At 44.9% G+C, this 23,680-nt stretch overlaps 1 protein-coding gene across 4 annotated transcripts in view; it reads left to right on the plus strand.

Moving 5' to 3' along the window:
* The window catches only part of TMEM132D (transmembrane protein 132D), a 203,609-nt gene that overhangs the window by 173,875 nt on the left and 6,054 nt on the right, over positions 1–23,680 (plus strand). For all 4 annotated transcript variants that reach the window (XR_011741702.1, XM_065851960.2, XM_071816052.1 and 1 more), the window contains 3 exons: positions 20,037–20,242; positions 21,370–21,643; positions 23,305–23,496. Coding sequence is in view for 3 of the 4 variants with exons in the window: in XM_065851960.2 (XP_065708032.1) it covers positions 20,037–20,242; positions 21,370–21,643; positions 23,305–23,496 (672 nt within the window). In the remaining variant the exon portion in view is untranslated. The remainder of the gene's footprint in view (positions 1–20,036; positions 20,243–21,369; positions 21,644–23,304; positions 23,497–23,680) is intronic.

Here is a 23,680-nt window from a genome sequence, read left to right on the forward strand (position 1 = left end):
GGCTGGTAGGAAAGCCGTACGTAGGTATGAGTAACCTCATCCTGTACTTTTTAGTGTCCAGATCTGACAGTTATAATCTGGTCTCCAGCAGGGCTAATTACAGATAAGCGTTTTCTTCATGGGCTGGTTGGTTGGTTGGTTTATTGCTATTGAGACACCAACCCAAAAGCAGGAAAAGTCTCATTCACCAGCCAGACACAGTGAGCAAATGTAGAAAATCGTGCTAAATCCTCAGACTTATTACTCAGCTATCATTACATTTTCCTTCTGAAAAAACTTTAGATGTAAAATCACCTGTTCAGAACCCCCTGGTATCTGCAGCACACACGTTGGAATCAAGAGGGGCGCATTTCTGTCTTCTGGAACCTAGTCCCCGTGCAGACCAGTTTGCTGCTGGTGATTTCATGGGTGCTTCAGGGCTGCCTTAAGTTTTAATGAGGTTTAATGAGCTAAATCATAATGAGCCCATCACTCAGGCAGGCTTTCCTGCCGTTTGCTGTGGGTTATCTCCCTGGGAACACCCCCAACTTGGCTCTTCAGTGGGAAGCGGACAGTGCAGTGACCGGGCTCGCGATCTGGAAGGGGACCGGGGCCCAAGGCTGACCCCAGCGCGGCTCTGGGGGTGCTCAGGGATACTCCCTGCTCACCAAAAAGGGAAACAGGAAAAAAACTGCTGAAAATAATCCGATTCTGCCTGCACTGGTATCATTGTAAAACAGTGGCAAACTACTGAGAGCAGTTTTGTTACAAGGATATAAACCAGTATAAAATAAATGCTGGCTTGTGAGGGAGTGGGGCACCACCATGGTCTCCCACTGCTTAGTTGTCTGTTCCATTATAAAATTATCTAGCTAGCCTGGGGCTTTTGGGGGGTTGCATCAAATCTGTCATTTGTTAGAGTCATATTTTTTCCCCGTGAAATATAGCCTGAAATACAGAAAAGAGCCATTTCTAATTAAACTCCCACCTAAATCCATTATAGCTTCTGAAGTCGTTGGGACGGGGCGATAAAAGAACTGTAATGATCCCAATATGTAAATATAGATGTAAAAGTTTGTTTGGAGGGATGGAGGTTAGAGGCCAGATATGAAACCCAACATAAAGCTTCTTGGCAGAAATTGAATCGGTGCATTAGTTATCATGGATTTTCATAAAAATAAAGTAATAATGCACATTCATGTTTCAGTTCATAAATGTGAAGTGACAGCCTATGAGTTGGCCACTGAAATGATATTATAGACCCAAAAAAGAATAATAGAGGAAATTGAGAAAGCAGAAGAGAGAGTTGTAATAGAATTGGGCATTGGCATAAATATAAATCATGAAAGGGAGACTGATTTAATGAAAGATATGAAATTCAGAAACCCAAGGTGTTAAAAAGATCATCCATTCATCTGATCAAGAATCCCTAAGGCTACACAACTTTTAGCTGAAACAGCCAGATTTACTTGAGGTAGATGAACTTTAAAATTGCATGAGGAATAACATAATACAAGGGAACATGATTCTGCAGTCCACACAGTCTATTAAGAAGCTGTGCAACAGAGGAAGAAACTTACATTGACCCACTGGAAAATTATCTTTGCTCATAAATTTTGTCAGACGATTTCCAAGTAGATATGGGAATGAGAAACTGTTGTAATCCAAAGAGCCTAAATGGCACCATTTCCGTGCTAGGGATGAGGATTTGGAAGAGAGCACTCTTGGAGAAATGAGTTGGCCAGGCTACTTCTGTGGATGGTGTTTGGTACATAAAAAGCAGGTAGGACAGACACAGACACCATGTGAGTGTTGTCTCCATCTAAGTGTCTGCTAATGTGGAAAGATCTATTTTAGCTTGTGAAAGCCTTTCAGGATTCACACATACCCATCTCTAAGTGCAAAGAAATGAAAATCTCCCTTGCCTGCACATGTCTGAGGGAAGAAGGCTCGAAGATCCAGATGAAACTGTGCTAAAATCTCCTCGCAATATCTGAGGGTGATAGAACAACTCTTTTTTAGTACTGCTTTATGCAAAAAAACATGGAAGCCACCGAGTTTGGAGTGCAGCTTCATTCCCAGCAATCCTATAGGCGTGAATAACTGCATACCCAGATCTTGCAGCAATCGTAGTTCTGTTGTAAATATCACATCTTTCATTTTCCTTCTCCCGCCGTTGTGTGGAGTCCTGCCTTCCAAACAAATAAAAAGAAAAGGATTAAGGAACCTCTTCTTAACTGCTGTATATCAGCCTACTGAAATATGCACATATGTACACAGAGATTGGGTGAGACACAGCAGAGAAGAGCCCAGGGAGGAGCTGTATGTACTGTAATCAGCCTTTCTCTGTCCGTAATGTGATTTTCTGTGATGAGGATCACCCCCGCTTCTGAAAAAAAACCAAAACTGAATAATCGTAGCACCTTCCTGAGGCAGACAACCCTTATTCACCCGAGGGAGAAACAGGGAGTTCAATAACAGCAAATAATCCTTGGAGAAGTTCAGAAGGCTTTGTGGAGCCCACCCCGCACAAAGAAGTTGTCCCTCTTCCTTGGTCCTACTCTTCCTGCAAATAGATGAGTGGCAATTGTCAGATACGTGCAGATTTGTTCGTAGTAGGTCTAGAAGTCGAGTGCAGCTGAGATGGCAGAGGCACCTTCCCCCAGGGGCAGTGACGGGATGCCAGCAAACCTTGCAATCTGCTGCTTTGAAGCTGCAATGGCACAACACATGATCAGCAAGCACAGGGATAGCAAATGAGCCCAGTTGCTGCTCTGTTTTAGATAAAAAAAAGTAAGTTTATGAGCAGCTGGAATTGCGGTACCGGGTTGGGCTCAGTACAGCTGCAGTAATATTTAGCCCTTGGCACCAATCATCTACTCAACCCACTGGTGAATGTTAATGGTAAAACCAGGGTGAGCTCCTGCCAGCTCGCTGTGCCGAGTGCTTGGCATGAATATGGGCATTTTTCGAAGGAACTTTGCATATGGTTGAGCTGTCCAGTTTGTTCACGTTGTCTGGAACCCAAGAGGAGAGGCTGCAGCTGCCCGGCCGCTCCAGGTGCCTGCGGTGCAGCCAGGGTGCGTTGTGCAGGGAACTCGCACATGAGCATAAGTGGAGCCCTGGAGACTGAGTGTGTCTGGCACACCATCAGCACTAAATACGTGAGTGTTGCTGGGCTTGGGCCAGGAGGTCTTTATAAAAGAGCAAGTGTATCTGTGAAATGCCAGAAAAGATCTGACAGGCTGCGCTGTCATATCACTTGCGTGCCCTGTAAAGAAGTGAAACACTCGTGTATCCATCCAACCCTTGAACAAGCAATTCCTGAAGATCCTCACTATAAAAGCTTCTCCACTTACCTTCCTGCGAATTTCTTAAGAAGTTATATTAGCATCTTGGTAAGAACTAAGCAAAATGGTTCTGCTCTTTCATGTGGGTGTATGTGAGGAGCTCAGATCTCTAGCATAGATCCCAAATGTGAGCACTCCTTGCCAAGCTGAAAAGCACCAGCCTCCTGAAATGCACTTTCCTTGCCAGCTCTCCTCCTCCCCTCTGAGCTGTACCTGCAAAGGTGAGTGCTGGAGAGGAGGCAAAATCCAGATTAGAAGGCTTCCTTATGGCTTCATCTATTCTTTTCTTTGTGTCTTTGTTGCCTGTGTGCAGAATGCAAACCCGGAGCTGCTCTTCTTCTTCCAGCTGTGCTGGGAGAGCCCAGCTGCTGCCTGCTCCGGCTCCTCCATCAACAGGAGTTCGCTGGACGAGGTCCAGTTGCTGAGGACACAGCCCCACACCTGCTCGTTCCTGTAGCTCCTGCACCCTGGTGTCTTCGCGTGAAATACAGCTTCACCAGGGCTTCTTGACCAGTTGTGCAACTTGGTTATTAAGATAATCAATCCCTGAACACTGAGGATGTGCAAGACATGTCAATCTAGCACGGTAGTGTACTTTCAGGTGGAGTCCCTTTCTCATAATCTGGCTGTTCTTTCTTCTTGATTGTTTGAAGATAGTTCAGATATCGAAGTTCAGGCCTGGGTTTAACAGTAAACAGATACCCGGTGTGAGTGTTTGTCAGGAGGGAAAGAGCATGAAAGCATTTGGAACATCAAAGCAACATGATTCCCATCAAAGTCAGTGCGGAACAAGCAGCTAAAATCTTACAAAAAGCTTTCAAATTATCCTCCACCTTCGATTCCCCATCCTCACTGAAACCGGCTCCTGAAATGTTTTATTGAAAGCGTTCCGCTCGTCATTTCTTTGACGGTGAAAGGCAGCCCAGGGGAGCTGTGGCTCAGGTTAGCAGCAACATCAACTGCTTTTCTCTTGGAAACCTTGACAGCCCCACCGTGGAACCCCGTTAGCTGCAATAGGGCTGGCAGGTCGAGAGCTCGAGCACAACCTGGCTTTCTCTTTGGTTACGTGAGAATAGCTGATGTTTTTCCAATCTTATACTGACCCTGAGCACGTTGTAAGAACTGTTTTGCTTTGCTGACTGTTAGCCCCAAGCACATCGTGGCCCAAGTCCTGTATGTATCTGGCCCATTGTTGTCTCTGTGTTAAGAGCCATAGACACAAGACAGCTGTTGGCTCTTACCATGTTTATTACTGTCTCTTTTGGTACATTTATGTGATGGTAACACCTGCATCTTCCAGCAGCACCAGCTCTCGATGACCAGGCACTGCAGTTCTCTATCAGACACTGTCCTGTGAGACTCTGAACAGCTATGAATAAAACATGAATGAATGATCAAAATGAGCAGAAAACAAAACCTTTTGTGAGGTCAAATGGCAGAGATGAAATTCAAACTGCATCTCTTCTGTCATCACCTGGACTTCTATCCATTCCATGAGCGTGCTTTTTGTTTCATAATGTTTTCTGGAATATGTCTGTGAGAGGAAATGGTTTCTGGCCTGCCTTTCCTATCTATGCTAAATATGGCTGTTTCCATGATTTGGTTGATTATTCTCAAACCTTGGAGTAACGAGGCTTCGTTTCTAGCCCCAAATAACATTTGCAGATAGTGTTCCCCAGCACTTTGTGACCATGGGGAAGCTACGTAAACGTTCCATTCGTTCACTTCCGCAATGAGGACAATAATTTCTACGTTATATAAATACCTATTTCTGTAAAAACATGCACACATAGACACGTTTATGTCATAAGCACTGAGACTTCACTCTGATGTGCTTTACAAGGTGTTGTTGGGAGATTTTTTTGCAAAATGCTGAGACACTAATAGGTAATAGGAATAGTTCTAATATAATATGTTCATCATCATCACCATTGTTATTATTTTATTAGGCTGCACAAGGAAAGAGATACGGAAATGAAACTGTATTGATCCGTAGTAATTTAACTGGTCCTAAATCAGGCCTTTTTCTAGGTCTATGAGGAGAATGGGATGGCTATGCTCCCATCTTTTTAATATGTTTTTCCCTCGAATTTTCTTGATTTAATGAAATGCAATCAATTTTCAGGCAATGGCTGGTCTTGCACATCAGAACACTTTGCAAAGTGACCTAAATTATCACCAGTGTTGCTATAAATACAGGTGAGAATAATATATTCAGCATTTTATCACATCTTATAAGGAAAGAGGAAAGTATGAAATAACATTTACTTTCTGCACTGCAAACTTATTTAATTGCATTCTAGCAATTTAAATGACGTTGCTACAAAGGCTTCAGTTCAGTGCAGGTCACCGGAAAGGGGCTGAGTGCTGCAGGCTGCTGTCCTCTCCTGGCTGGACGTTCAGAAGAGCTTCACGTGGTGGCTTTCACATGGGTTGCGTTGTTCTGTCTGTTAGTGTGCAAAATACATTTTCTAGTACAACAGGACATGATTCTCTTCACTGCTCTCACCAGGACAACCTTTCCCCATCCTGTACTTACTTGTTTTATCCAACTTTGCTCTTACCTTCCTTGAATTGCATCTATTTGTTTCAGTCTATTTTCTACACTATCTAGACCGCTTTGAATTCTAATCCTGTTCTTCAAAGTACTTACAAGCCCTCCCGGCTTGGCATCATCTGCAAATTTAATGAAATTAATTAAATGAAAATTAAATGAAAGACTCCCATTGACTTCAAGGGGCATTGGAGTAAACCCGAAGTGTCTTACCTCTTTAAGAAGTGGTTCTAGTGAAATACACTTATTGCTTTACAGGCTGTATTTGTAAGGGAAAAAGACAGATGCACACTGAATAATTCAGGGTCATTGTTGCTGACTGAGAGAGATTTAACTAATTTGTCAAAATAATGACCTTTGTTCACGGTGGGGAGCGAGTGGTTTTGGATTATTTCGCTCCCCAGAGAGATGCTGGAGGGGGCGGGTTTAGCTCAGCACCACCGCGAGGGGCTTGTTCGGAGATGGAAAATGAAAGGTAAGCATTAGCAGCGGTGATGTCTGCAGAGGTGGGAGGCGTGTTAGAATGATGGTGATGTTTTCCCATAAGCCTAATGGAAACAGCACTGCCAGACAGTCTGGAGTACTGGAGAATACTGGGATCACTCCCATCCCCTTCCCAGCTTTGCCCTTGTGTACATGTGCATGCGTGTACATGTACACACACACAGAGCACTCGATTCATTGCTTTTTCCTCATTACAAAGAAACCAAAGGCATTTGGTTGTCCAGAAACAGGCAACTGGAGAAAGAGAAGGTTGTGTTGGTGGGTCAAGTGAGGACAGAAATCCCTGGTCGCTCAGCATCCCAGCGCACCGCTCCAGCAGGGAAGGGTGCTCTTTCCCGTTCCAATCCAAACTTTGCAGTCACTTTTACAGTGAGCGTTGTTTGGAAGACATTCTCTGGCATTTCAGCCTGTCCGTGTTGGCTGATGTCAGCTTTCCTCTGGCACTTGTGTGTTATGGCTGCCGCTCTGCTGTTGGAGCACAATCCTGCTTATACACGCTTCTCTGCAAGTGATTTTTGGCTTAAAAAGGCATAGGTCTCTTCGAGAAATTCTTCATGCTTTCCTGTTGCATTATTTTTTTCCAGTTACTGCAAGGTGTTGGCCAACATTCCAGAGCCTGGCATGCGTGCATGAGTATACGTATATTGCAACAGATTTTTCCTTTTTCTCCTAAGTGGTAGTGTTGGATATCTGAATACTTGCCAGAGGAAAAGAACTAGACTTTGCCTGCACATACTCAGTATCAGAAAGAGGACTGAATCTTCCAAGACTCTTTGAAGTCATCCTATTACCAAGATGGGAATGTCTTTGTCCTTGTAGCTCTAACTTCTAAAGCCTACCATTGCTAAACATATTTCAGCTCCTTTAACCTGTGTTGGAGGGACTGAAATGCAGTGCCCTTGCTCAGAATGGTGTCTAAGTGACACAAGTAATTTCAGCAGCATTTGGTCGCTGTTCTATTACGTACCGGCTGGTATGGCTGAACTCGAGGAGTTGCCCGCAGCTCTGTGCTTGTGGGACGCTGGAGTCTGAGAGCACTGAAGAGTTCAGACTCCTGTCCTTTCATCTTGGCGTTCTCTTCTCACTGCAGGCTCTTTTCATTCACTCCTCCTGTGTGGCTCTCGCCTCCTTTAAGCCTGTGGAGGTCTGGTCTCATACTTGTCTTAGGTCAGATCAGTTCTCAGTGGTGTCCATAATTAAAATCTGTGTATAACCCGTTATTCTTTGGAAAAAAAAAAATCAGAAGAGCAGGACACTTCTTGTTTGAGGGCAGAAATGCTGGCCCTTTAGGGTAGGATCAAAGCTTAACAGAGTCAAAGAAATATCTGAAGTTTGGATGAATTCCTTGCTCAGAAATATTGCATTCTTAATGCTCCAAACATTACGGTTTTCCTATGAAATAGGAAGTCCTGTTGTCTCCACTGAATGGATGGAAAATGGCTCTGCTAAAAACTGGATCCTTGAACATCCAATCCAATTTGTTGCCGGAGGGCTGGAGATGGGACATGCATGTGATGTCGGGGATGTGCCATGGCCTGTGTCACAGAGATGCGCAAGCTACTGAGTCTACACAGTGCTGTGCTCTATGGAGCAAGGTATGGAGCTGACTCATGTGGTCACAGCACCACACATACAAAACTATTATTTCAGTGCTCAACTGATTAGATATGTTGTAAAACTCCATAGCTTGAGGTTTGGCACGTCCGTAGTCAGCCCAGGTGCACCTTGCACATGTGTGTTTGGGAAGGCTTGGCAGAGGAGACAATATAACCAGGTCGTTTTGGTTCCATGCAATTGCGTTCACCCTCTCCTGTCTTCCCTCCTCTATGGCTCTTTTTGTTAAGAACACGGGCCAAACTTTAGAATCCATTTGCAAAAGTCAAAGTGTCATTTCTGAGTGTTCGGTAACCACCTGTCGCTGCAGCACGAGCAGCGTAATTAGAACTGACAATCCCTGTCTAGAGATTTCTTGGAAGCTGGAAAAATGAGAATGTTGTCAAAAAAATAGCAAAGCTTCCAGTCTGCAATGCAGTGATGGAAATGAAAGATGAGTGATTCCAAGGAGGCAGAGAATATATCAGCCCAGTGCCTTTTTCTAACTAGTTTAGGAGTTCAAAATGGTCTATAAGGATTTACCTTTCTCTTATAGCCTTAAAGAAAATGTATTTTAAGCTGGCTTCTCTATTTCTCTCTTTCTACTGGACCAAACCAACAGCAAGTCTCATAGCAGTCATGCTTAAAGCCACAAAAAGGGTGCTAATTTCTTTTGTATCACTCGATGCAAAGGAATTTTTTTAGTAATTCTCCATAAAATTATGAATACCCCTTAGAAGAGGATCTCATATTTTCTAACAGAGAGAGAAAACCTAACTTTAATTGGAGGCAGTGTTGAATCATACTCTGTTCTCAGTTCTGAGTAATAGAAACAGATCTCAGGATGTGACGTGAATTTGTTGTTGGTGGACAGTGACTTCAGCAGCCTTTAGTGCTCACATTTCAGGGCAGAAACTCATCTGCTGGCGAGGGAGGGATTTCTCTTCAGGGGCTGTTTGGAAGATCTATATGTAAGAACTGTCGCCTTGGCTGACAGCTTGAGAATTGAGCTGGGGACCTCCTGAGTTAGGAGCTCAATCTGAAGCAGGGCAGGTAAATCACAGAGCTCGTCTGGCCCTGGGATCTTTGCCTGAGCAGCCGGGCGTGCGGAGGAGCCGCGATGCGCAGGGCTCAGCACACGGTGCGTGCTCCGCTCCCACCCACCTACACCCTCAAAGCAGCATGTGTGCACTTGTCATTTGGGTTTGCTCCTGAAGTAGAGCTCTCCTTTGCACATGTACAATATATCAAATACGACACACTGCAAGTGTGTCTCAGGGTAACGAAGAGAAAAATAGGAGTTCTTTAGAAAGACAGACTTGTTAACATAATTGTAATATATGTGATGGCGGTGCCAAAAATGAAAGCTCAACATAGCCAATGGAAATACTGTACTGTTGCAGAGATTCAGAGTCCAATCCATACACCTGCCTACGTGATTATAGTGCATCGCCCCAGAAGGAAAAAGGTACCATGGCTGGTGAAGCCACGAGGGCAGCAGGAGCGCGTGTGCCTAAGGCAAAGCGTGGGGCTCCCACGGGTGGGGGGACAAGGGAACTCACAACTGAGAGACCAGGGTCTGGCCCAGGCTGGAATGAGAGGGCACTGTGGGAGGAGAGCCCTGTGATTTTGGGATTCATTTCTTGGCTGGGTCGGAAATGTTCTGTGAAGCCTTAGGCATGTGATTTGATCTCTGTGTGATTCTGCTCTGTGTCTCAAGCAGTAAATAAAAGATTGTTTTACTGCCTTGGTTAGGTGTCACGAGCACTTTGTGAAGGGAACATCACTAGCTGGGTATCGAGGGTCTCATCTCCTCTGTGACTATAAAGTGCTGCTACAATATGTTAATCAAACATTTTTAGGAGGAGCAAGTGTTTGTATTTGGTGGTTATCAAAGGGGAATGATCTTCACATTGCAGGAACCATTCCTCACTGAGGAGCAACCTGTCACAAGACCCCAGCAAAGGCACATGTGTGGTCCACCCACCCCAAACAGGGGGGAAGAGTTCAGAGAGGTGCCCGTTTGGGATGAGCCAAGGACTCGAGCATGGATGAAACAGAAGTTTCCCAATTAAGGAAGGCTTAGTAAACAGTGGGTGTTGTAGTCCAGCTGTGCTACCAGCACTTCTCCAGCTTGTGAGATGAGGATGAGCCTTGGTCTCTGTGGGAGGACAAGCCCCCAGCTTGCTGCAGTGGGAAGGGACATTTTGGGAGGCTGCATTCGCCCTGGGTGGCACAGATGAGAGATCTCTTTTTCATGCAGGGAAATCTTTGCTTAAAAGAACCTTTTGGTTTTGTAGAGAACAACCAGCATTCGAGTAAAACATTTCTTTTAGCAGTATGTTTGTTGCCCTAGCAGGCAACTGGGAATGACGTGCATACTTCATGTGGTCAGCATACGAGTGCATAAAGCACCTGGTAAATTCATCCAAATACAGATTTGTGGCTTAATACAGTACAAAGCAGTCTAAAATCAATAAGTATTATGGTAGCCAATAGAAATATTTTTGACCATCTGTGAATGAAAGAAATACAGTGAAAAAACTGGTATGCCTTCAGCTGAATCGCGTGCTGGAACAGAGAGGATTTGGCAGAAATTTTCAGTTTCCTATAGAAGAGGGGAGGATGAATTATCCTGGATATGGCAATTAGATGCTTCACACACCTAGTTTTATTGTCATGATAATTATAGACAAAATCAAAGTTACTGACTGCAGCAACTGCACCGCACCAGCTCTGCCAGTTCTCCTGTGCCAGGCCTTTTTGCATTCGGGGACATTCAGTCTCCTGTGGTCCTTCAGCTGCCCTGAGAGAGTATAGGAGGTATTTGAAATACTTGGCCTTCCTGTATATTTGGTCAGATCCATACTGCATGCAGTTCTGCCCATTTTCTTCTGTATATTCAATCAGATCCGTACTGCATGCAGTTCTGCCCATTTTCTTCCTAGCTGCTCCCAAAGTGGGGGTCCTCTCCTACAGTGTGAGGCTGTTCCAGGCTGTATGCAGCTCGGTTACCTTCCTTTCCCCAGCATTGCTTCACTATCTGGATCTGACAAATCCAGAGGACTGACCCGTCCCCTCTGCAGTGTTGGGTTTTTCAGTGTTTAGCTCACCCAATTTGTCACATTCTTTATCAGCTCCGTGTCACTTGGAAGTCAGATATTTATTACCTGGAGACAAACAAGCAGCTTGTGTGTCTCCTTTCTTTTCACAAGTGTGAAGCAAAATTGTTCTATTGTTATTACTCCTCTTTAAGCTTTACTGGAAGGAGAAATGCCATTCTCAGTTTAGTAATAAAAAGCTTGGGGTACTGGATGTGTTTAACATCCCTCTCCCACTCCACTTGAATGACTGCCGTGAGTGATACACAGTGCATGCAGTTTTCAGATCAAGAGAGAAATAGGAAGATGTAACTTAATTAACATAGGCAAGAAAGTGTTGTCACATTCATTACAACCAATTGTGGCTTCTAAAATCTGAAGTACGAGGCGGTGGGTTGAGCCCAGCAGCTCTCGGGCTCCTCGGCAGACAGTACTCGCCTGTCTAAAGCTCTCGTACGTGACAGCGCTGACATTCCTGTGTCCCGCTGATTTAGAGGAGCAGACACCGAAGCCGTCTCCTTCTCCTGCTTATCCTGTGCTGGCAGGAGCGCCGCTCGCTGAATATCAATAGCAGCAGGTGGGCAGGAAGCCGCCACCTTCCTTTTCCAGCTGGAAAGCAGGGATTGCAGCCCAGCCAACAGCAAATGAGGGATGGCCATAGCGGCGAGAGGAGAGGGGAACAGCAGGAGCGAATGAAGCCATTTGATTTCTCTGTGCATCGCCTGCTTGCCAGGGACACGGTTTCACCCTACGCCGCGTCCCACAGAACTGGGTTGTGCCCTTGGCGTGGTTGTGATCGACTGCTGGTGCGGCTGGAAAAAGCGAAGGACTGTCCTTAAACTACAGAGAAATTTAAGCAACAGAAAGATGTGCTTGTGTAACCTGAGCACCTGAGCTCTGTCTTGTTTCTTATAGATTAAGCTTTGCAAAAACCCTGTAAACAAGGGCGTAGTATCCTCATTTTACAAATACATAAGCCAGAGATTAAAGCCCAGATTCTTAAAGAGATTTAACCACCAAACTCCCCTTGAGTTCGCTTCAATATCCTTGAGAGTATGGATCTCAATAAATTATAGAGTCATCTAGGAAGTGTGCGATGGAGTTGGGAATTAATCCCAGATTTTGGGAAAGTTGTTCTGTGCCTTTAGATTCGTTTCCACAAATGAGAATTGCACTATTCATTGAACTAAAGGTGCTCCAGATTTCATGTGATTGGATTTTAATTGAGCAGACTTTCATTGTGATGGTTTCGGTTTGATTTGTGGCCCCAGCTGATTATGGCTTATTGGGGGGAAAATTTGGTGGAATATATTGTCAGAATGTGTAGTTCTGTAAAACAGCTCCATGAAATTATGCTGATTTCCCTGGAATTTCATCTCTGACAGAAAAAGGAAGAAAAAGATGCTAGTGGGTTCCCGTTGTGTCGCAGAAACATCTTGTTTTGACGTTTCCAAAATGAAATGTTTTGATTTCTCATTTTAAAATAACTTTTTCCTTGATGTTACAGTATTTTTTACATAATTTTAATCATTTGAAATTGAAATGAAACCGAATTTCATGACCCAAAAATGAAACGGAACGTAGGTGCCTTGAAAGGCTGAAACGAAGCATCCGTCCCCACCGGTCCATGGGAGAGGGGAACGCGTCACCCACGGGATGAGATCAATTGGGATGACCTGGGTGGTGGAAATGGGTGTAAAAGCAACACAAAAGGAAAAATCCACCATCATCTTACATGCTAAATCTTGATTAAAAAACATAACAAAGCAAAACAAAGGTGATTCCCGAGGAGACGCTTTTAATGAGGGCGTTTTTCAGTTAGTAACACCAACACACTGCAAACACGGTGTTGGGTTCGTAACGTTCACAAAGGAAGCATTAAACCTGCAGCTGGAATTGGGTGCTTGCCCAGGATTGTAAGTCCTTTTAAAATGTGCCATTGCCTATGCCGCTCAGGTATATTTTGCTGAGAATAATGTGTCGACGTTTGCCACAAAGCTGTAGAACAAAGTAAAAAATTTCTTAGAAATTAATTGGCATCAGAGTTCTCTTAATCAATATGCTCTTATGATGTGCTTCAGGTGGATTAGTGCAGTAAAACCCATCTTTCATTGGCATGGGTCTCTGCTGATATTGATTTATGGCTGAACTCCCTCTGAAGCAGCGCTAGGTGTCCTTCCACCAGGACACTGTGGGGATGCCTGGCTGAAAACAACCTCTTAAGACCCTTAGAAACTAAGGAAGATGCTTGTCTCTGGGTAAAAAAAACCAGATACAGCTGTAGATGACAGTATTTTTGGTGTTGTGCAGCACCTCCTCTAAAAAAGGCCCAGCCTTTCTGCACAGAGCGGAGAACCAGCTATAAAGGAACATCATAGTGTGAAGGTTTGTGAACACAGCTCATCGTTCACCGACTTTGAAACAGAATTTTCAGATTTTGGCTGATATTTTCATATAGTCTAATCTTGAAATATTTAAAATTAAGAAGACCTTATGCAGTGTAAATCCCCCCAAACAGGGAAATCTGTCTGAAATCCAATCACTAGGGTTCAAGCCAAATCTTTCTTCCTTCAGCAGCTGAGGAGCAGCCCAGCTTGGGGCATTAACTCTGGTGAATGTGCAAGGCATGGGGTAACTGAGGAAAAGCATCCCTAAACTTGATGTGATACCCATTTCTCTGCAACGCAGGAGGTGCTCTAATTATTCCTCAAGAGCAGCTGTTCAGTGGCTGTTCCTAATTCCAGCAGCATCCAGGGTGGTTTAACAGATTTGTTGCTGCCATCAGATCTGAGGATGGGGATTTCTTACCCTCAGGGTCCTCACAGAATCCCCTTCTCGACACACATAGTGGGCTTAGGGCTGATCTACCGCCTGTGCTGCTGCTTCATTATAGTCATTGATCTCTGCCGTGCGTAATTTCAGACTGGATTTGGTTATCTCAAGAAGGAATCTCATTCCGACACCGCGGGTTAGGTGCGGGTGATTAAAGGTGACTCCACCTCCCCCGGGTCATTTATAAGTGACTCACAGAGCTAATAATGGCCTCATCCTTTTGTACCTTGGTACACAGCTTGTGTTTTGGAGTCTTTTATAGCTCAAATGAGCTGCTTTTGCTTATTTATTTCCCTCCTCATTCATTTTTAATGGTTAGAAGAGCCTCCCCCATTCTTCTTCTGACAGCAATGATTTAGGCAGGACTCATTACCATAACTTACGTTACTAAATATCGCCATTTACGCTGGTAGACCAAGGAAAATGTGTGCGGTGATAAATCAGAAGGGATCCCCTGAGCTTGCCACGCTGGCAGGGCTGTGTTTGAAGTGTATTTTATGAACAGAGAGCACTTGTACGGGGGGAGCATCACTTACAGAAGTGTGGATCGGGGACGGTGTCCCAGAGTGTTCCCAAAACTCAGATTTTATGTGGAAATATCAGAGGTTTACTTTCCTAATTGGCCACCCTTGAAACGTCTAAGCCAGAACTGCTCTAGGTACATCTTATTTTCAAAGATTTATTCACGGTGACTTCGTAAGAGTTTGAACAGAGTTACTGCAGCAGAAAAGCAGCTTCCTGTGAGGGTTTTACCATTATCTCATGGGAATTTGATAATGATAATGAGGTGGGGAAAGGCTGTTACAGCCACTTGTGAGATCCGGCAGTGAAATGCTGGGTATGTCTTCTGGGAGTGATGATGCACATTCCCCTTTCCCTCCCTCCCATTAGGTCTTTGGGTTCTGTTCAGCCCAAACCTCCCAGAGAGTTTATGGGAGCAGAGGAAGAGTCAGCCGCACAAATCTTCATCCACCATAGGCAGCTTCTGCAAAAGGGTAATGGGAAAAGCGCTAAAATCCTTTTAGGAAAGGGATGGCAACAATTTGCAGTGCAGAGGTGGATGCAGGAGGTCAGTGTGATGGGGATCACGTGTGATTTGTGGGGGGCCCTGTTGCTTCTTTCCATGTTTTTCCCAGGCTGGCCGCAGGCCTGATACTGCAAGGCTTCAAAGGGCTCAGTGTTTTCTGTCACAGAGTCTTGCAAACTGTGAAATAAAAAAAGAGAAATTAATAAAACCTGATTTTCCTTGCTTGTGATCACACCTGAAGAGCATACAGAATATGGGGTGTTTTGAAGGAGAGTGATGACTTCTTTTCAAATAACACAGAAGAAGTCTTTTAAGTAAACAGAAAAACAAAGAAGCGCCTTGGACCAGCAATATTCCCCTCATTTTCTGGTCAATGTTTGCTTGCCAAGGAAATGATCCTGTGTTGGAGCGACACAGCAGCATCACTTTCACAGCTGCAAGGCTACCAGCTGAGCTCTGGGCTCAGTTTTGAGGTGCCCAGTGTACAGAGCGGCATGTGGAGCTGACAAATATTTACAGCGAGGATTCTATTGTAGGAAACAGCAGTGACTTCAGTCTATTCCCCTTTCTGCCAATAGGGCTGGGGGGGTGAATTAAATGCAGTGCTGAGCACGTTTGAAATATTCCGCTCTGCCCATTTTGTGGCAGTGCTGATTGAACTCGACATCCAGCTTGCCGGAAGCCACGTGTTTGGTATGTACATGGCGCACTCGGGAATCTAATTCCTGATTCTATGCTGTGCTGGCAATAAGGGACCTCTGACCTCTGCTGCCCTGGTGCCCGGAGATTAAATGTGTGCGTGTGACTCAGGGGAAGCTGTCTTAGTCGTTCACTGATGGAAGAAAAAGAGGTGGAGCTGCAGGAGCCAAATGAAACCCAAAGCACTTTTATAACCTACCAAGTTCCTGCCCAAAAAAGCCATTCAAACCCCAGTTCCCTCAAGAGATCAAAGCCACCTGTATTGAGAGAGTTTCTGGAGCATCTTGTGAGCACTAAGTACAGCCTCCCTTAATTAATGGAAGGCAGCTCAGCGTAGTTGTGTGAAAAGCTCCTGTGACACAAAGCCCAGAAAGGCTTTAGCGAGGGAGCACAGCACCAGAAGGGTTTAATGGTATTATAATGTCCTTGAATTACAGTGGCCACAACACAGAGAGATGTATTCCAGCAGTGCATTAGCAGTAAAAGCAAATCCACTCTTCCCCTATTGAGCCCTTGTCACCTTTACTGAAAACTGGAGTCACCATCCCCGAGATATCAAAACTCAAAGGTGGGAGGAAAGGAAAAGGAGATATAGGTGGGATTCCTGGAATTTGGAAAGAAAACGATTTTTCTCTACAAATTGCCCACCCTACTCCAGCCCCTTTGTAGTTCCTATTGCATTTTATAACGTCGTTAAGAGTTTTCTGAAATCCATCTCTTTTGGGACAAAGCTTTTGCAACCTCCTAATTCCCTTCCTAGCTGACTGTCGGGAAGCGGTTTGTTGATTTAGTACAGACCCTCTCTTTCCTGCGCACACATATCCGAGGGTAAGTGCAGTCACTCCGTTCATGCGTTTAATAAACTTGAACCACAGCCATTTCTGATGTGTGTGGTGAGGCGTGTAAAGCAAGAACTGTACTACAGGAAGGAGGGTTGGTAGTTAAAGGCTGTTTATATGAATTAACACTAAAGAAAAGGAGCTGCTCAGCAGACTGAAGAATTGGAATCCATTACAGACTGAAAAGCAGATATGCGGGCTCAGAAAAGGCCGTGGCAGCGGAAGCTTCTCTGTGCTGCCCCCACCACCGTGAAGGTGGAGAAGCCGTGGGAGGGGGGACCCATCGGCCGCCTCTGCCCGTGTTGGCCGCGGGGGCCGCCCGGGGCTGCCAGCCCCTGAGCCGTGCTTGACGCTCTGTGCTCATGTGCGTGTTTGTCCTGCAGGGCCGCCCCTGGGTCCCCTCAAACTCATTTCACCGAGTATTTGCTCATTTCTAAGAAACAGTTTAGAAAACTCAATCTCAAAAGAGACAGAGAAGCTCAATTTTTCTTCTTTCTCTGCATCTTGTTAGTCTTTCTCTTGTGCTGGAAGATGAATGGTCCAGATGTGTCTGCGGTAACACAGGCATGGCTAATCTGCCTTCCTATTGATGATCCGTTTCTGAATGTCCTGGCCTGATTTATGAAAATGTACTGTACTTTGCACCATGTTTTGATGTTACTCTGTTAGGACTGCATGCAAGCTGCAGCAGAACAGTGATGCTTATTCATTCAAACAGTGAAGGGCTGGCTGGGAACTGAATAAGCTCATAGTTGTTGCTGTCTGCACTTAGAGAAAGGGAAACAGAAGAAAGCGGGTATCCCAAGCCTAGTGATTCTTTTCCTCACCATCAGTTTGTTTTATAAATCATAATCTTTGAAAGCACAAGGTCATGAGATGTATTTAATTATTCATAGAGTAGGTTTTTAGGGATGGATTCTTATTTTAACTCCCCTTTCTGATAAAGTTGGACCTGAGGTCTGTTTTTCTGCCAGATTCCCTTTCGCTTGCTACTCCTTGAACCTTAATGAGTTTAAAATCGGAGGGTCTGATTCTCATCTCTTACTAGCGTAATTCAGCAGTTACCTCTATTGCCTGGGAGAGTCTCAGCCTTGCTCCAGCCTCTGTGTGCTGATCTGCTCTTCACACACACACAGACCAATAAGAACAACAGCAAAATCCCACCTGTGCTATGTAAGTGTGCTTCAGAAGCCGCTGCTCGGGCAGGGAGACCTTCCCCTGGTGGAAGGGTGTTTGGCAGCTCATGCGAGGAGCCCCGGTGCCCGTGCGGGGGGATCAGGAGAGCTCTGCTGGGGACTGCGCTGCTTTGGAAACCCCTCAACCCTGATTTCTGTGCTGCAAGGCACAGAAGTTTACCTGTTGCCTTAAATCACTAGGAAATGGTTTGAGTCGTAGGTTGATCACCCATGGGGACATTTAATTGCCTCATATTAATTAGCTAAATATGCCCTACTAAAGAAAATCACAGTCTTCAGGCTGTTCAGTTGCGTGTGGTCCAGCCTGCAGAGCACAAAGGCGAATGAAGGACCTCAGGGCAATCAGCTCCCAGGCAGAATATTTTCCTTGGGACCACCTTGTCTTCAGCTTTGATCTGTTGCTCTCGGGTGGAAATCAGCATTTTGAGACTCTGCCCAGTTTTTCTTCTCACTGGCATCCCAGGGAAAAGAGGAAGGGTAGAAAGCAGCCCATGGAGCTTATGAGCACGTCTGGTTAAAATACAAAAAGGCAACAGGGATAAGTGTAGTGCCAGCAAGGAATAGACAACTTTCACAGACAGAAGCAAGGTATCCCATGGGTGGAAGAAGGAGCACGTGTCCGAGGCACTGCCTGAAGGTCTCTGACTTCCCCGTCTGTCCGGCAGGCCAGCAGACATTGCAGGTAGGAAGCATGATGTAGTTCTTGGCCTGAAAATATTACACTTACATTAGCGTGCCCTCTGCAAGGATGCAAGGATAACGTCTGCTCTCTCACTGCTGCCCAGACACGCCGGTCCCAGAAGGGGAATGTTCCTGTGCCTCCAGCCTTGCCTGTAGCCATTTCTGTAGCCTCACATGAACCTTCTCCCGGAGTTCTGCGGAGTCTCATCCTCCTCAGCTCAGTCTGGATCAGCGTTAGGGTGAAGTGGGTGTTACACTAGGACACAGCCCCCAGCCGGGGCCGCTGCGAGGTCGTTCCCCTGTGTCACACACTCCCCTGCTTTCAGGCTTTTTCGACAGAAACCAGGTTCTCTTGCTGTGCAGCACAATGAGATTGGATCCTGACAGGAGCTGCTAAGAGCCAGTTTAAAACACACTGACATGAGAATATCCTGAAAACTTAATTCTACCTGTAAATAAACTCCTTACTTTCCTGCTGAAACCAATGGCAACCATAAGATTTTGTCCTTAAAACAGACATTGTTTGCGAGAGAAGCATTGCAAGAGCCAGGATAACCTTTTTTGATAGGTTACCTAGGCTCAGACAAGCAAGGCTGGCAATGGATTTGCTATGGATCTGTCTGTAAAGGGGCTTGTTGTTTAAAGATAATAACATTAGGAATGCAAATTGTCCTACAAAAGCTGGTGATATTTAAATACGATTTAAATTCATTTAGCATTTAAACAGAAAAGTAGAAAATGGCATTAAATTCAGATAAGGATAAGATTATGCATTCTGGAATCAGAAATATTAAATACCTCTACAGAATGGAATAGAAGGTCTGGCTGGTAATAGATTGTAAAAAGAGTTCAGGGTTTTAATAGATCATTCCTTCAGATCATCTGCATGGTAAAGTGGTAGTTAATAAATTATTTGACATGTACATTTACTCATATATTTTAACTAGCTGTAATGAGCAGGTCCTATCAGCTCACTTAGATCCTCGCAATAGCTGCTAAATCGCTTGAGTGAGATTTAGTAACTCTCAGCAACATTGGTAATAAATAAAGTGACATCAGGACTAGCTTGAGCTTAGCGTTGTGTGAGACCTTTGGCAGGTTTGTGGCAATTCCCAGTGAACACCACTGGGCATCAGTGAGCTCTGCCCTGGGGTTGGTTTTGGTTGGTGTGACCACCCCATGCCCTGGGACCTGGAACGGGACTCCTGAAGCAGCCTTTGTCCCAATTTGGGGTTAACTAGAGAAGTTCATCCCCTACTCAATGCTGGATGAACAGGTCCCTGTTCCTCCTCACGGGTTCGTGGTGTCCCTGGGGCTGCACACACGGGAGAGGACGATCATAGCTTTGGGGAGAGAGAGGAATCCTCTCGGTGCCGTGATGCCAGGACTGTTCTGATGTTGGAGTGGGAATGAAGGACAGAAAGAAGCTGTTCTTCTATCTTAGATTATACTGGAAATGTTTATAGCAGAAAAAGCCTGCCTGATAAAATTATGCCAAATTATACAGGCTATTAAGGACACACTAGGCACCTTTCTTGTTATTCCTAGCTGTCCTCTGAACTTGGAGCTAGTTTAAACCTATATCCTTTCTCTTCCTCCCACTCACTTTCCCAGCATGTGGTGTACTTTATAATTTGTGAAGAGACTCGTTAATTTTTGGTTTTCTGTCTCATTTTTTCAGGTTTCTGACAGATGTGACTATGTCTTTGTCAATGGGAAGGAAATGAAAGGCAAAGTGAATGTCATAGTTAATTTTACTTACCAGCATCTGAGTGCCCCTTTAGAAATGACAGTCTGGGTTCCTCGTCTCCCGCTGCAGATAGAGGTCTCTGACACAGAACTAAATCAGATCAAGGGGTGGAGAGTCCCCATCATCTCTAATAAGAGGTAGGTTTCATTAGAGGATGTTCACTCTGGGCTGTGCACTTGCCAAAAACCTGTCAGGGCCAGTGGATCTGAACATGCTTATTTGGCCTTAATGCAATTCTGGTGTAAATTTGAAGGTCACCAGACATTTATTCAATAGGCTCCTGCACCGGACTTATGAGGGAAATGGAAACTGCAGGTTGCACGATCCTACATTGGAAATCAATTTCGTATTATAGCGCTAGTGACTGTGATGAAAAACTGCAATTGGTCAGGTTAGGCAGGACCAGCCACGAGGCAGCAGGAGGACACCAACAAGGACCAGCTCTGGCAAGACTGGTTGGTCTCCAACCCGGTTCACAGGCTCTTCCAGTTATTTTATTCATCGTTAATGACCACAATTAGTAAATACTTGTTTCTTATCACTGTAGGGTCCAGTGGCACTGATGAGTGTCCCAAAGTGATGCACTAGGGCTTTAAAAATACTGTCTGTGCCCACAGATCAGTGACTTGAAAGTGACAGCACAGCAATGGATATAGGCAGGTATAGACTGTATCTGTTGTCATTGTTGTTATGAACAAGAAGAACGAAATTATTAAGTAGGTACTTGGTATTCCCACCTACCTATGAAGACGTCATTTATCACCTGGTTTCTGTTAGTATCACAGCAAAGAGATGGGGATTTTGATGGAGATGTGATTTCAACCCAGGTGCCCCACAGAAGGGGACGTATGCAGGTTCAGACAGGGGAGACTTCCATGGTGACACAGGGATATTTATGGGAAGATCCAGATAGAGAAAAGTGTGAATGTCCTGAAAGGAAGGACTTAGCATGGAAAATAATGGGAGGTGTTTGGAGAGGACAATGTAGTAGCGAAGCTAGCAGGTGGGTTGATGATCTCAGCAGCTGTTTTGAAGATACAGGCAGCCTGGATGCTGTTGTAAACAAGGGAAATGGGATAAAAGTGGGGGAACCTGACTGATTTCAGAAATGCACTGAAGGAAGCAGCTTCAGCAGAGCAACAGAAGGGGCCAAGGTCCCTTGTTCCAGCAACTGGGCTGCAGACTTTTGTCAGCAAGAGCTCTCGTGCCGCGAGCCCTCCCAGCATCAGTTCCGACTAATTTTTGATTCTTGGTGTCCTGCCAGGCCAGCCAGGGACAGTGATGATGAAGAAGAGGATGAACGTAAGGGCAGAGGCTGCGCCCTTCAGTACCAACACGCGATGGTGCGGGTCCTCACCCAGTTCGTGGCGGAAGCCCCGGAGCCCGGCGGGCAGCTGAGCTACTTACTGGGCTCTGACTGGCAGGTTGACATCACCGACCTGGTGAGTGACTTCATGCAGGTGGAGGAGCCACGAATCGCCAAGCTCCAGGACGGACAGGTCTTGATTGGGCAGGAGCTTGGAATGACAACCATCCAGGTAGGGAAAATTAATTGCTTCATCCCTTTCCTCCATTAACCCACCGCTTTGGGAACCGAGGCACCGATCAGCTGTGCAGCAGCTTCTTGCATTAGCGACAGATATTGAAGCCATGGACTTTTGAATGGAGGAGCATTGCAGTGAGGACTGGAAGACAGAGAAAATGTGGTTTTCTCTTCTTATCTTGTGCCCTGAAGTAGATAGATTTAGTAAATTTAGCCCAACCTGTGTACTTGAAGGCTGTTTCTGATTGTTTTTTCCTGAGGCTGTTTTTGGACCTGAAGCCGGCATATGGGCTATCATAGGCATGCAGCAGGTGAAGCAGCTCGGTATTCTCAAAGCCTACATTGACAGAGCAAAGGGTAAAGTAAAAACTAACAGGGGGTGCCTGAGGGACTGGGGCTGGAATGTGAGTCCTGTGGGATCAAATCCCTGCACACCTTGCAAGCTCAGGCAGTGTGTTACAAAATATAAATGTTAGGATATGCACAAAGCAATAATAATAAGTGGCACCTCTAGAACGATGTTAAAAGACTGACTGATTAGTGACAACTAAGCTATGTTCTCCAGGGATGCAGATTTAGCTTCATCAGTTTCAGCCAATATGGCCAAGAATATGGCCTATAAATAGCATTGGATATGTGGCTGTGCTTCAGTGTCCCCATTTGGAAGTAATTCACCTAAACCTGTGCCTTGTGTCGTGGGCAGCTTTTCACGTAGAGTTCTTCCTGCTGTGCAGAGAAATACTGGCCTAGATGAATCCATTGCTAGTACAAAATAGACAACATGTTAACAAGCACTGGAACAGGAAAAAAATCCAGCTCTCCAAACATCCTCCACGTCCCAAACTGTCAAACCAGAAAGCAGCAAGCACACCTGTCGATAACACAGCTTGTCAGCGCTGGAGAAATGGGATTTGAGATTTTTGACTTTCTGCAAAATCTGTGAAGGTTTTCTGAGTGACTTTCCAGAGCTCTGGGGCTTACAATGCTCCGACAAAAAAATCTAAGGGAAAAAAGCTGAAAGCACGTTATATTTAAAGAATACCTCTTATCAACAGCTTCCAAAATGCTCTGCACCCTCTGTGGATCTTTACATTCAACTTGCTTGCTAACGAGTGGCTTTGGATGTCGTGTAGCAGTGCACTGACCTCCTCGCACATTTTTTTAATCAAAACAAGTTTTCTCTGTCCATTTTGTTTGCAGTTTCACGACTGTTCATTGTAGCAATACATTAGCCTTTCTTTCTATAGGATAGAAAGAAATGCTATTTATTCTATGGATTTTATGTAAATATACAGATTGCATAGAAATATATGCTACATAAAAACCTGACCATTATTAAAATAATTGTGTGTCACATAAAGATTACATTTACAAATACTAATACGTCTGTGGCAGACATGATTAGCGTATCTCATAGGTGAGTGGCGTAGCTGATTAAAACTACATTGCCAAAAGGTGTTCTAAGCACCCTATTATTGTGCAAGAGTTATAAAATGTGACCAACTATTTTTAAAGCATATTTTAATAGTGTCTGTCTGCTAAGAGTAATCATGCCCATTACTATAAATATCGCTTATCTGTACCGCAGTAGCTCCATGCAGCTGTTTTGCTTGGTGCTATGGAAAAAAGGCTGCTAACTTTGATTTTTCTTTGCAGATCTTGTCGCCCCTTTCGGATGCTATCCTGGCCGAGAAGACAGTGACGGTTCTGGATGAGAAGGTGACAATAACGGACCTGGGGGTGCAGCTGGTGACGGGGTTGTCGCTGTCTCTGCAGCTCAGTCCGGGCAGCAATAAAGCCATTTTTGCTACAGCAGTCGCACAGGAGCTGCTTCAGTCTCCCAAGCAGGTACTACTGCCCACAGGTACTGTTTGTGGAAGGACTCTGATTCACTATACTGAACATTACAAGCTGATGGAATCAAGCAGATTTTTATTAATAATATGATAAGAAAATTTTTTACTTATGGGCATTTTATTCTGAAGGCCACAAGGTGCCTTAACAGAAAAACAAAGATCTCACAAAAATGGCA

The sequence above is a fragment of the Patagioenas fasciata genome, chromosome 17, assembly GCF_037038585.1.
Source record: "Patagioenas fasciata isolate bPatFas1 chromosome 17, bPatFas1.hap1, whole genome shotgun sequence".
Lineage (NCBI taxonomy): Eukaryota > Metazoa > Chordata > Aves > Columbiformes > Columbidae > Patagioenas > Patagioenas fasciata.